Source organism: Lycorma delicatula, chromosome 4, assembly GCF_047948215.1.
Source record: "Lycorma delicatula isolate Av1 chromosome 4, ASM4794821v1, whole genome shotgun sequence".
In the NCBI taxonomy this organism is placed as follows: domain Eukaryota; kingdom Metazoa; phylum Arthropoda; class Insecta; order Hemiptera; family Fulgoridae; genus Lycorma; species Lycorma delicatula.
In genome coordinates, this window is record NC_134458.1 from 38,544,305 (window position 1) to 38,558,121 (window position 13,817).

Sequence of the window (13,817 nt, forward strand, 5' to 3'; positions counted from 1 at the left end):
TAAATACTACATTGAAGAGATGCATTCACCTTCAGATACAAAGAACATAACAGGGTATTACACACAACATAATTTTTTTTTTCAAATTGCTTCATAAAAACAAGACAATATACGAAGTCATTAACCAGATAAAAATTTTTCGCATAGAATATTAAAGTCAAGATCTTAGCGTATTTGAACTGTATGAAATTTACAAATATAAAATCAACATATTGAGCAGATGAACATAACATAGATTGTGTGTGTGTGTGTGTGTACTGAGTGTTTCAACAAGCACTTCAAAACTTTAAAAGACAAGAAATTTATTTAGATATCTTAACACATTCGTTTGAGGTCTCATTTCATAGCAAAACACATCAACTTTTGACTCACATAATTCATTAGTATTGAATTCGTCCACCAGCACTGTCACCAGTTTTGCTAAAAATGGATACATTTACTGGTACAGAACATACTCCTTGTGTGTTTTTGTTTCACGATTTCCAGTCAGCAACTGCGATTCAACATAATGTTTGTAGAAAGTACGGTAGGGAGCCTCCTAGTAGGCATACGATTTAGCCTTGGCACCAAATCTTTGTTGAGATTTATAAAATCACCAGGATGCTCACACATCACTGAAGCTGCTGTGGAACGACTCGGAGAAAGCTTTGCACATAGTCGAAAGAAATCAACTTCATGAGCATCATGTGAGACTGGCATTCCACCAAACTACTGTTTGGCGCATGTTTTGTAAATGATTGCACGTGTATGATTGAAGTCATACAGCATAACCATGGTTCAACACATAACAGATAATAACAAAGTTGCTCAGCTGCAGTTTTGTGTGGAAATGATGGATAGAATTGCAGACAACAATATATTTTTAGAAATGTAATTTTTAGTGATGAGTCACTTTTCTCATCAGCAGCAAGTTGAACACCCATAATTCCCAAATATGGGGTAGCAAAAACCCTCATGAAATTTTACAGCACATGATAGCCCTAAGATTAATTTTTTTGTGCCCTAAGCAAACAAAAACTGTTCAGCCCGTTCTTCAGCAGGCAACCATAAATGGTATTGTTCCCAAATTGAAATTGAAATGCTTCAAAATTTTCTGATTTTTCAGTTAAACAATGATAACTGAGATGGACACCATTATTATCAGCAAGACGGGGCACCATCTCTACTGCCGGGAAGTCCAAGATTTTCTTGATACTCTATTCCCAGATTAGTGGATTGGATTGGTCATAAAGGTCCAATTGCATGACCACCTTGCTCCCCAGATTTGTTCCCACTAGATTTTTTCTTGTGGGGTTTCGTTAAAGATCGGGTTTATGTACCACCTTTACCTACTGATCTTGTTGAGCTAAGACATTGAATTAACGCCACAGCTGCCATTGTAACACCCGACTTGCTGGCTACAGTCTGGAATTAAATCGACTTCAGATGGGATGTATGTTGCGTTACAAATGGAAGCCATATTGAACAAAAGTGAATGTTGGGTGATAAAAGTGATGTGTTTTTTCTATGAAATGAGACCTCAACCGAATCTGTAAGTTATCTCAATAAACTTTTACATGCTTTTAAAGTTGTGAAGTTCTTTTTGAATCACTCGGTATTATTCAGTTATATATGTAAAGGTTTTCTCAACTTTCTAAAATAAGCACCATTAGCAGCAGCATAACTGGTAACTCATTTCATGTAACCGAAAAAACATTTTTAAATTATTTTTTAAGTTACTATTAGAATTTTTTGAGTGAAACTAAAATCATAAATTTTAAGTTACTTAGATTTATGAAAAATGAAATCATTGGAAATATTATTAGTTATACATTATTATTTCTATTTAAGTAAATTAAATTTTATGAAGAACAAGAGGCCTAACTTTACCCATTACTAGTATGCTTTTTGCCCAGCCCTTAAATAGCATACAGATTTCCACAAACAGAAAAAAGAGGTGTGCCACTCCACTAATAATGACAGCCCCATTAATGTGACTGTCTTGGTGATTTTTAAAAGTTACCAGCATGTCACTCCAGGCTGACAGATGATCCAGTATTCATCCAAAGAGGAAAAAATCATAAGGAAAGAGGAAAGAAGAGAGAGAGATAATTGATCCACAGAGACACTCTCATCAGGGTATTTTACTATCTTACCCAGCACCCTATTTGTAATACTGCCTATTGTGTATTATACTTACTAAGTTTTCATATGTAAAGGGCATACATTTTATTTAAAGAATAATGAATAAATAAAAAGCACACTAAAATTTCAGTTTCTGTTTGTTAACTTTAACAACAGTAAATATGATTTTCTTTTGTGTTACCCAGTTAATAGTTTTACTTTCTGACAGTATTCATCACAAAAGAAAAAATTATTTTTGAAGGAATATATTTACACAAATCTTACAATAGAAAAAACCTGAGTTTTATATACCTTATTCTTTTCTGTATATTTCTTTTGAGATTTGCAATTTATTTGAAGAAAACCTGAAGAAATTAAGGTAAACAAGCATAAAAAGTACTTGATTTTTTTTGCAGTAGTGCAATTTCAACATTGCATTACTTCATTTATAGACATAAATTCTTTTATATTTAAAAACAGAATTTTATCTGTCATTTAAGTTTATTTTTCTGATGACCATTTTAAAAAGAACTGCTGTTTTGGGTTTTGCAAAGTTAGGAAAAGTTTTTCTACTGAATCATGTGATATAATTACTTAGCTAGTCTTAGTCAGTAAGAAAATGGAAAAAGGTGAAAGAAAGAAGAATTTATAATAAAATTGATAGTAGTTTTGGCCATGTATTAGAACATACTAGTCATTTTACATAAGTGAAGAGCACAGTACAAAACTTGTACTTGTTTTTACAGCTGTTTCACCAGTAGAACACTATAAAGTGACCATTCCAGACATGAAAAATATTTAATACCTTATTTCTTTTTAAAAAATGAACAGATCGTAGCTCGACAGAGCATAGTACAAAAAAAGAATTTTTCCCAACATGATCTTATTTTTGTGTCTTTATTAGAAAAAGCAAAAATAACAGTTTTGTTATCCATAACATGTTTTTTTTTTTTTTTTCATTTTTCCAGAATATTTTAAATATTCTGTATGATCTACCCTATTTCAAAAATATTAAAGTTTTTCCTATATCGGATTTTTAAAGAGTTTATATTAAAAGGTAACTTACTGACATTCACTATATGGAGTCTGTGTATTGTACATATTTCAGTATCTAATTCTGTTTCTGTTGTTTCTCACCAAATCGTAATAAATCCTTCCTTCCATGCTAGCATTTAGCAAACTTTTAAACATCATAATTTCTTTATTTTTTTAATTTATAAGCTGCATTATTGATTTCTTATCACATTGAGATAAATGCAACACTTTCTCTTTTTTTAAATCATAGTAATAATACACATACACTCGAGGTGTGAGGTAATTTAGCTCTTGGAATGACCATGTAGTGACAATTATCTATAAATCAGTTGGAGCCATGCGAGTTGTATTTATACATTTTTTAACTAATGGATGCGTAAACCTCAAGCCAGTAGAGCCATTTATTGGTTGCTGTTGACAAAACAATGAAGATCTCCGCATATTTGGTATAAAAGTGAGTGATTGAACTTTGCAGCTGTGTGTTGACATTATATGTAAAAATCATTTTGTGTAAAGATTAGGAAAAATTGCTACTGAAATGTTGGAACTGTAGAAGATGACATATGGTGTGCAACCTCTGAAAGAGTAATGTGTTTGAGTGGCATAAGAGATTTTTCTATAAATCTCTTATGCAGGAAAGGACATGAACAGTGATCCTAAAAATAGCCGGTCTATAACAAAAGTGACGTACACAAATGTTACAAGGTAAGAAAACCAGTACAGTTTGATAGATGATTAAGTGTGCAATGAATGACTGATAAAAAGATTAATGGGCTTGAAAAGATTATTACAATATTCTTTTCAGAGAAAAAGACCTCATTTGTTATCCAGTAAATGGATCATCTATCAAACCATAGTCTACTCATTGTGAGAGATGTTCTGGCCAAAAAATTGATTACTGAATTAAGTTATCCTACACATTTTTACCCAGTTTAGTTAGACTTTGTGATGTCTCTCTGATCCCAAAATTGGAAAATATTTAGTTTCGAAAGGACAAAGAGTTTCTGACATCACTGTTATCTGGCATAGTGTGATAGAGACCGAAAAATATTATCGAAGAAGAGTTCCAACCCTGTTTCAAGAGGTGGGAGCATTGTCTAGATCAGTATACAGATGCACAAGGGGAGTAATTGAAAGGTAACTGTAGCCATTAATGTACAGTTCTGAGTGTATGGTTCTACAGTTATAGTCCAGAAATTAAATTGCCATGTCTTTCGATCAGTGTACATATATGATCAAGTATGGATATTGAAAAAAACATAATTGTCCTCAGCTGATCACAGTGGTTAAAACTAGTTAAAATGTGTTACAGTTAGTGCAAACAAGTTAAAGGGATCTGATGAAATATTTTTTATCATAAATGTTATTTATTTTTTGTTATATTTCCTAATATCCAAGTTATCAGGGATTCAGAATGATTCCAGGGTATATTACCGGGGATTATTGATGTTGCATTATGTATGTAGAGAAATTGAAATACCATAACGATTTGTATTTAATGTTTTTAAAGCTGATATGTACTGTCTTTTATTTTTCAGTGAACTGATAATTAAAAGTGAAAGTTGGAATAAAATAAGAGGTGCAGAAATGTTAGTGGGAATGAAACTAGTATCAGTCGCTTTTGATATAGAACCATCTACCCGTGTGAATACAAGACGTATGAGAAATAAAATGCCAAGTTTTATAGAATTTATGGGGTACATGTTTTGTGTAGGAACATGCATATTTGGTCCCTGGATATCATATGTTGAATACATCGGTTTATTCAATAAAAATGACACGGTGAGTAAAAAAAAAAAATTAACTTAAATATGGTTCGATATATAAATAATTAATTTCAATCATTTTGTATGATTTTTAATTCTGAATTTTAAGAACACAGTCAGCGTTAAGTTATAATAGCATTGCAGGTAACTTTAAATTTGCTGTTAGTTTTTTTATACAATTGTTAGAATATTTTCACTTTCACTATATGGAGTGGGTAAATCCAGCCAAGGATGGCTTTCTATCTCCTTATGATACCTGATAAATCCTTTTTCATAGATTGGTTTCACAAATGCTTCAATTTTCACTGGTAATTTTTGTTTTGCTCAATGAATTAATTCATCAGAAGCTTGAATGTGGGAATATTTTATTTGTACCCAGCAGTTTTTTCTTTTTATGTATCCAATTTTTTTTTAAATATTACACGTAATGTACATATTTTGTTACTGTGAAATTACAGTTACCATTATTAAGAATTATTTTTCATTTATTTAATATGTTAGCTTTTTACAAATTGTTTAAATGCTACTTTATAATTCTAACAGAAATTAATTGTAAATTTCATTACTATTATTATATATATTTATTTCAGCTACTAGCTTTACTAATAATATTAAACTAATATTGAATATTCTGCAAGCTAACAACTGGGGATGTTGCACATTCAATCGGAAGGAATATAATTATTGTAGGATTTTCATTAAGTTTGTTATTTAGAATTGCCCTTATGCAACTTGATGGGACCTTTCATAATATTTTTGCTTATAGTTAAGTATTTATAAACAATAAGTGACCCTTTTAAATAGCCTTGAACATTATACATCTTTTTGTTTTTGCTTAAATGACATGAGATATATTATAAACTAAGATTGCTCTTCTAGATTTCCATAGATTAAATTTTTAGATTTCCATAGATTAAATTTATTGCTGAAGTAGAAAAAACGAAAAGAAAAGATTATATCACGAATACCAAGAACAAATACAACTTCCAGTCTAGATCAATAGCGGCACCTACAGTTCCAAAAATAATAATTTTATTAATGTTTGTCATAAATTAATGTTTGCTGACTACATTCTTGACTCATACTGGATAAAAAAATTATTTATTTGTCATCATAATAGAAAAACATTAAAGATTATTAAAATTAAAAATGGCGAAGAGAAGCACCCAAGAATTCTTCATAAAAAATGAAATCTACTGTAGTTTCCATCACATTCAGTCATCCTGCATTCAATCCCTAAAATAGATAAACTTTAAGTTTGTTATTCAGACTATATAAACTGTCAATTTTGACGCCATCAATAGCTACTGAAAGGGCTGCAGCAGCCCTTTAAAAATAATTTCAATAAGGGGGCAGCCCCCTTATTGAAATTATTTTTTTGTTTAGCCTCTCCATTGATACTCTCCCATTACGCTGGTACATACAATACAGTTATCTATTTCTCCAAAGCATGCAAATTTCTGGTTGAAGGGTATATCAGCTTATATGCAAGCGGCTTATTCACAGTATCCTTAATATGGTGTAGTGACTTATGGTGTTTTTAAGTACTATCTGTTCTTAGTCACTACCCCACTGTACTTCAGATACTGCCACTGCCTGTCTGTACGTACTTACTCCAACTTCTGTTTATGCACACTAACCATCACATGATGATCTTTCGTGCATCTCAACTTGAGGACATACTCTTTGGCCCACAGCTAGGCTCGCAATCCATAGGAATGCTTTTATATTTTAATCTATTTTCAATTAATTGCTTTATATCTGTTGAACATGATTACTTAAAGTTACTTAGCCTAACTTTAAGTAATGAATTTTAATTTTTAGTTAAATTCTCTATTTCAGTAATAGTTTGGCATAAGTATGAGGTATTGTCAAGAACATTTATTAAATTAAATTTATTAGTTTTATAAACGATAGAAGTATTAAAACATAAAACATTATTATATTTCACATAAAACATTATTGAATTAAATATAAAATTAAGCTCTTAGGTGCAGGTGATGTTATGTATGTGTGTAGAATAATTATAAATTTTTGTTATTGCTTACATTTTTTTCAATTTATTTTCGATGTTTGAATAGTGTTGAAAATTATTCTAAAATTGTTTTTCCTAGTAATCTGAATCATTAATTTTGAAATAAATTAAGTTTTATTCCACTACCTTCATTCCATTAAAGTATGATATTTGCTCTGAATTTCAAATACCTCTCAGTTAAGGGTTCAGAAACATAAAAGAAGAGAAATAAGGAGCCACGTTTAATGAATTGGTTCCTTTAGATTGTTAAAGTTAAATAATGCTGGATGCATTCTGTTTATGTAGATATTTGTATCCATTGAAATGTAACCAGTTTACATTGTGAACTAGTATTTTTACTATATCTGGAACTTTCAGGTCTAGTAAAGCTAGTAATAAAATGAAAAGGAGTTGGAATTAAGGTAAAACACTGTTGGGAGAAATTATATGTGGTGTACAAGATATGGATGCAAGTTAAAAAAGACTTTGATTGTACCGTGCTAAATAAGATATTGCATGTTGTTTGTGTAATAGTCACTGCTGTTGTAAAAAATAAAGATAACAAAAATTCTTTAAGTGGAAATATTTTATCATCAACATGGCAAAATAAGATAAGTTCTCAAATTTTAGTCTAAGATGAGCAAGTCACTTTTTGATTTACTCAATCAATTGTTTGTTTAAATGTATAGTTGAAATTATCCAACGTAAATAGGATCATCTGAATGTTGTATAACTCAACAAACTAATGGAAATAACCAAGAAATTGTTGCTAAGTTACTTGTAAGCAAACTCAGCTGGATGGTGAAAATGCCCAAATAAGTAATTTAAATGAGATTCTGTTAAATTTATTGTTACCGATTTATATAATTCCAATAACGGATATATTTTTTGAGTAAATTTTATGAAAACATTGACAATACTTTGTGTGGTTGAAAGTACTTATAAAAAACAAAGAATTTGTAATGTAATTATGATTATGAAATGAAGTGTAATTTTATATATTACTTTATATTTAGATACCTAATGTTTTTAATACTGTGTGTGTATCAGTGAAGTTTCTTCACTGAATTATATTTGTTTTTTATGGCAGTGTCAGTAAAAGAACACACACCTATAGCAGTAGCCTCTTCCCGATAAAACATGAAAACCTACACTATCTCACAACTTACAAATATTTAGTTCTTCCCTGTGCCTAAATTTTACAAAACGTTTGTCATGGATTTTAATTTTATCATTACTTCATCAAACTTACTGGTGCCATCAGCAGAAATTCTTGTCATTAACTTAATATGTTAGTCACTCAGTTTAAGATGTTTATCAAAATACTATAAACATTAAACAAAACAAAGAACTGAAAGAGTTTTACACAGATGATCGTCACTTGCTGGTAGACCTGCTTTTCAGAAGAAGATTGTAGTTCATTTAGTTTTCACCTCTTGCAATAGTTTTGGAAGAAATGGAATGTCAGGTAATAACTACTGGTCAGGTTTAGAATATATTGTTATTGTCACAAAATATTTGTGGACCTCTTTAGCTCCACAATCCCCAAAAAGTAAAAAAATGTATAATGAAATTTCACCACCGTCCCAACCACAACCCAATGAAACCTAGTTAAAACTATTTAGTTGTGTTGATAGCAACAGGTATGAACATGCATATATGTAGTGTACAAACATGACCAATTTACAGGCTCCAATTTGATATGTACGTGCTCCTTGTAATTTGGTCTGCTTGCATAATATTCACTGTGAGAGCGTCATTTTTGAACATGCTTATAATATGTTTAAACATGTTGTGCTTTCAGCAGTATGAAAGAGGCGTAAGGGATTGCAGAACATCAATTTAAATTTGAATGCGTAGCATGAGTCTGGTGCCTGTATTTAAGTTTTTAAAACCATAGTTTCATTGAAAATAAAAATAATTGAGATTTTGGTTTTTTAGTGTGCAGTCAAACTGTAATTGTTTTTTTTTTTCAATTAGATTCTTATGCAGAATGGATAAATTTATGAAAAAATGAAATAAACCATTTACATCCAGTGAACTGATTGGTAAAGAGACATGTGTACAATGACAGTTATTTAAATTATCGTTTTATGTCATTAGATGGAAAGCCATAGTGCGTTGTTTGATTCCAAGTCCTTTCCAATGAAAGCATGAAGCCATCAAAATTAATTTAACACTTGGAAACTAAACATCCTAATCATAAAAGCAAACCCTTGGAATTTTCAAAAGAAAATGACATACTTTGAAAAATCAACAAGCTTCTATTTGTAAATCAAGGCGAACTGATAAAATTACACTTGAAGCATCTTATCTCAAAGCATTAAGAATAGCTAAGATGTCCAAACCCTGTATAATCACAGAATACCTCATATTGCCTGCTGCAATTGATATGGTCAGTGTTTTGATAGGAATGGAAGATGTAAAAAATATTGAAAAAAATTCTGCTTTCTGATAAAACAGTATCAAGATGAATTGATGACATAACTGCCGATATTTACACTCAGATAATTCAGCAAGTGAGTTCAATGAATTTGTCTAGTATTCAGTTTGAAGAATCAACAGATGCGTCAAACATTTCTCAGTTCTTTTATTTTGTGTGATATGAATATGATAGGGATAGATCAATCAAAGAAAATAAGTTGTTCTGCAAATCAGTACTGGCATGCAACAGGACAGTGCCTTTTTGATGTTTTTTTTTTTTTTTTTATATAAAGCTACTAAAAATTATAACAAAAATTGGGCAAAATATTTTGTAGAATGTAGTGGTGGTGCAAAGGCAATAACAGGAAAAAACAGTGAATTTCTGAAAAAATTAAAAAATCATCTTATACCAAGGGCGGAATAGACATACTGCTTCCTTCGCAGATATGCTCTTGCCACAAAAAATATGCCAGAAAATCTCAAACTTTGTAAGGCTGTAAAAATGGTTGATTTTATTAAAAATCAACCATTAACAGAATAAACTGTTTGCTAAACTATGTGATGAGATGGGCATAAAGAAAAATTTTTTATTTTCTATACAGAGGTCAAATAGTTATCACAGGGGAAATGTACCCGGTTATTGGAATTGCGAGATGAATTAATAATATTTTTGTAGGATATCAATGTTTTTATAGAATAATGAGTATATGTTGCTATTGGCTTAATTAGTTGATGTATTTTCACATTTAAATGACTTGAATGTGAATTTACAAGGACATGACAAAAACATTTTATTAATGACAGACAAAGTTCATTCTTTCATTAAGAATCTTTATATTTGAATTATTTCCCTTTGAAGCAAAAATTTTCATATTTCCACTCACTTCCGATTATATAGAGAAAAATTTGGATGAAAAAAGACACTATTATTCTCCACAGTTTGAAAATGCATTTGTGTGAGCTAAAAATTCAGTTGGAGGACTATTTTCCTGAAGATAAAAATAATTTCTCAAAGAGACGGGTACTGAATCCATTTAGTGAAAACGTTGTTGCAGCTGCTAAGTTACCGGTTGAGATTTACGATCAGCTCATCGAAATGTCTGCCGATAAAACATTACAACTACAATTCACATCTGCTGAAGACTTAGATACGTTTTGGCTTGCTTGTTGAAGTTATAATATGGAAATTTGTTTTTTCACATAAACAATGAAGATATTTATCCCTTTTGCTATGTCTTACCTCTGTGAAAAGGGTTTTTTGCCTATGGTTGCGCTAATAACTAAATATAAGAATCGTCTTTTATCACTTGAAAACAATTTACTTTTGTGTGTTTGTAACATAGATCCATGTATGGAGAAACTTTTAAATGAAAAACAAATGCAACCATCTCATTAATTTGTTTTCTTTACATGTGTACATATGAATGTAAGTAAAATATTTACAGTAAATAATTTTTTCTCATAAAATGATTTCATTATTGTGTACATGTAAAAGTTTTTGCCTAATTTCACAACCCTCTCTCATATCACGAAGACCCCCAGGTTGAGGAATGCTGCTCTAACTCATTGTTAGTTTGCATATCGGTGATAATTTTGTGTTGACTATGTGTTTGTGACTACTCTTGTGTAATCTGCCATTAGATTTGTGATAGTAAAAAATTGATGTATTTCCTTAGAACAGATGTGAAAACATCTACATCATAAATATATCTGCCAAATCTAAATTATGAGTAACTAAATTATGCTGATTACCAGTTTTCTTTAACTCTATGATTATTTATTAAAAGATGGTAAGTATTAAAGAGAAATGAACGTTTACCACTAATACATTAGTATTTTCTCTTTAAATTTTTTTTTTAATAAACATACATCAAAATTACTTTATATATATATATATATATAAAGAATATGTATGTGTATATATAGATATATATATATCATTACAACTATTTACAGTACTTTTACAACTGGTCAAAAATTTCTTTTTTTTTGTCATTTAGCTGTTGGAGTGTAAAAATTGTTATAAATGTTACCACTTTTCTTTCCAACTGTTTACTGCTATTGAATTTGTTTAAAATTATAAACTAACTAAAATGTAAGTAGTTAAACAATAAATAATTTTATGTTTGATATCTTATTTTATAAGTTTGATGTGATATTATTTCTATCGATTGTCAAGTTATCATACAACACTATTGGATGTAATTTCTTATTTGTATTTCTATAAAAGGTTCTTTTTAAACCATTGAAAGAGTTTGATGTAAAGTACCAGTATCTGAATAACCATTATTGAGAAATTTTAAAAGAACTTGTGTTTTTTTTGTAGCCTAGTTTTTTATTACTATCAGTAGGTTACATGAAGGTATGAATTGAACATCATATAATTTTGTAAAAACAGAAATAAGATTTCACTTAAAAAGATCAAATGGCTTGGACCAAATTTTAACTAAAGCATTTTTTATAATACTGTTTTTATAGACAAAAACATTCTTCATAGAGAAAATTCAAAAACTGACTTCAAATTAGCAAGTAAAAAAAGTTTTGTTTTTGTTTCAAAGTGTCATGTAGCTGACCTGACTTTCATCTTTCTGAGCAAACGGTTGTCACTTTGTGTCTAGTCAAGGCAGTTAGAGGAATGGTAAAAAATCTTTGTCCTACAGCTCAAGTGATGCCTTTGTGTAACCTGGATTGGGATCACTCCTCAGGTTGCATTTTCATCTATAGGAATGACATCTTCATACGCATCCTGCAATGGTTGTTTTTGAATTGTTCTGTGAACCGTCTTCAGCATTTGACAATAAACTTCTGATAGTACTGAAGGTTTTAGGTTCCATGAGTTCTTTCACCAAGATTTTTTGTAGTGTAAAAGCACTGTAACTTCTTAGTTCAGTAGTATTTTTTGGGCTTATAGTTAAAAAGGTGTACTCATTCGCTTTTCTATGATAATAACATTATTACCAAAACACTTCATGACGAGATGAATCTCATCAATGTTTCAAAAAATTAATTATGGTAACGCCACACAGTCTACAGGAGTGGGAATAATAGGTTTTATATTTCATCGAATTCTGCCTTTGATCTGCAGAACAAAATAGACAGGCATGTAATGAAATTATGAATGCCAGTAGCTATAGTGCATGCACTTTGTTCCTAAAGCAGCTGGTTTATTCTCAACTGGAAATTATATTTTACATACAGCCCTTATATTTTATGGTTTACAGCACAATAATTCAGCTAATATTTATATCGATGGTCAACAACTTGTTAAATTTTTTCTTCTCTATCAGAGCTCTTTTTTATTGTTAAAGTGGAATTCCCTTTATCTAACATAACTGTTGTGCTGATCCCTATATGAGATCCTAGATGATTCAGAAATAAAATAACTCTAATACCTAAGACAATACTACATATTACTTCTTAGGTAAAAGTATTATAAAATAGAATCAAAAGTATATATTAGACCTAACTATGTTTATTTTCGGAATTTATTAAAGACTAAATTAATCACTTAGAAAAAACAGATTAGTATCTATTTAAATTATTGAATTATGTTTATTACATTATTTCACTAAAATTTAAGAACATTTTTATGTGTTCATGTACTAGAAGAAAATTGAATTATTCTTTCTGAAACTTTTTTATTCTTCCTAATCTTTTATTTTATTCCTTAAAATTACATTTTCTATTAACAGGTGAATAAACTTTTTGTAAGCGCATGAATTTCGATTCAAAACAAATTGACATACCGATATATAAATTAAATGCATGAATTGGCTTGCATTTGTAGCAAGATATCTACATGGTATTTTCTTAGAGCTTTTTTTTTATAGAATTTATTTATTTTTCTGTTTTTAAGAACCAACTGAAATTACATATTTATACTGTACATCATAAAAAAGCCTGTACTTAACAGATAATTATTTTGTACTGGTGAACAGTAACAGAATCTTTTCAGCAGGTCTTTATCCACAAAACATTAAATTTTAGTCAAATATGTTTTTGTTTGAAAATTTTGTAGTACTTACAAAAAGTTGTACATGTCTCACATGTCGGTCTGCAGTCATAGTAATGAAAGAGCATTGCAGGGTGTAAAGCCCCTGCAATTTATTCACTTGACAAACCCATCTAATTAATAATAAACAGAATCATGATTTTCCTTTATTTTTTAAATACAGTGATACAAAATATTTAACTTCAACACTACAAATATTTATTTATTTTATTTATTATTCTCATTTCAGGTACATCAGTACAAAACAAACTGCATCGCTTAATTGATAGTAATTCACTTTTAACAAATTAATTGAGCATAATGATGAAAAATTAGAAAGATAAAAGATTGCAAATATGAGAACATACTCCTCAGCAGGGAAATTAGACTTGATTTCCATTGGCCAGGAGTGATCAATTTTATAGTACAGTTTTTAAAAATATTTAAAAAATAAATTAACTTCAGTAAAGTAAATATTCTTATT

The 13,817-nt window shown here is 29.8% G+C and overlaps 1 protein-coding gene across 1 annotated transcript in view; it reads left to right on the forward strand.

Moving 5' to 3' along the window:
• Positions 1-13,817, forward strand: part of por (Protein-serine O-palmitoleoyltransferase por) — a 55,575-nt gene that overhangs the window by 9,556 nt on the left and 32,202 nt on the right. The window contains exon 4 of the mRNA XM_075362751.1: positions 4,677-4,920. Within this exon, the coding sequence (XP_075218866.1) occupies positions 4,677-4,920 (244 nt within the window). The remainder of the gene's footprint in view (positions 1-4,676; positions 4,921-13,817) is intronic.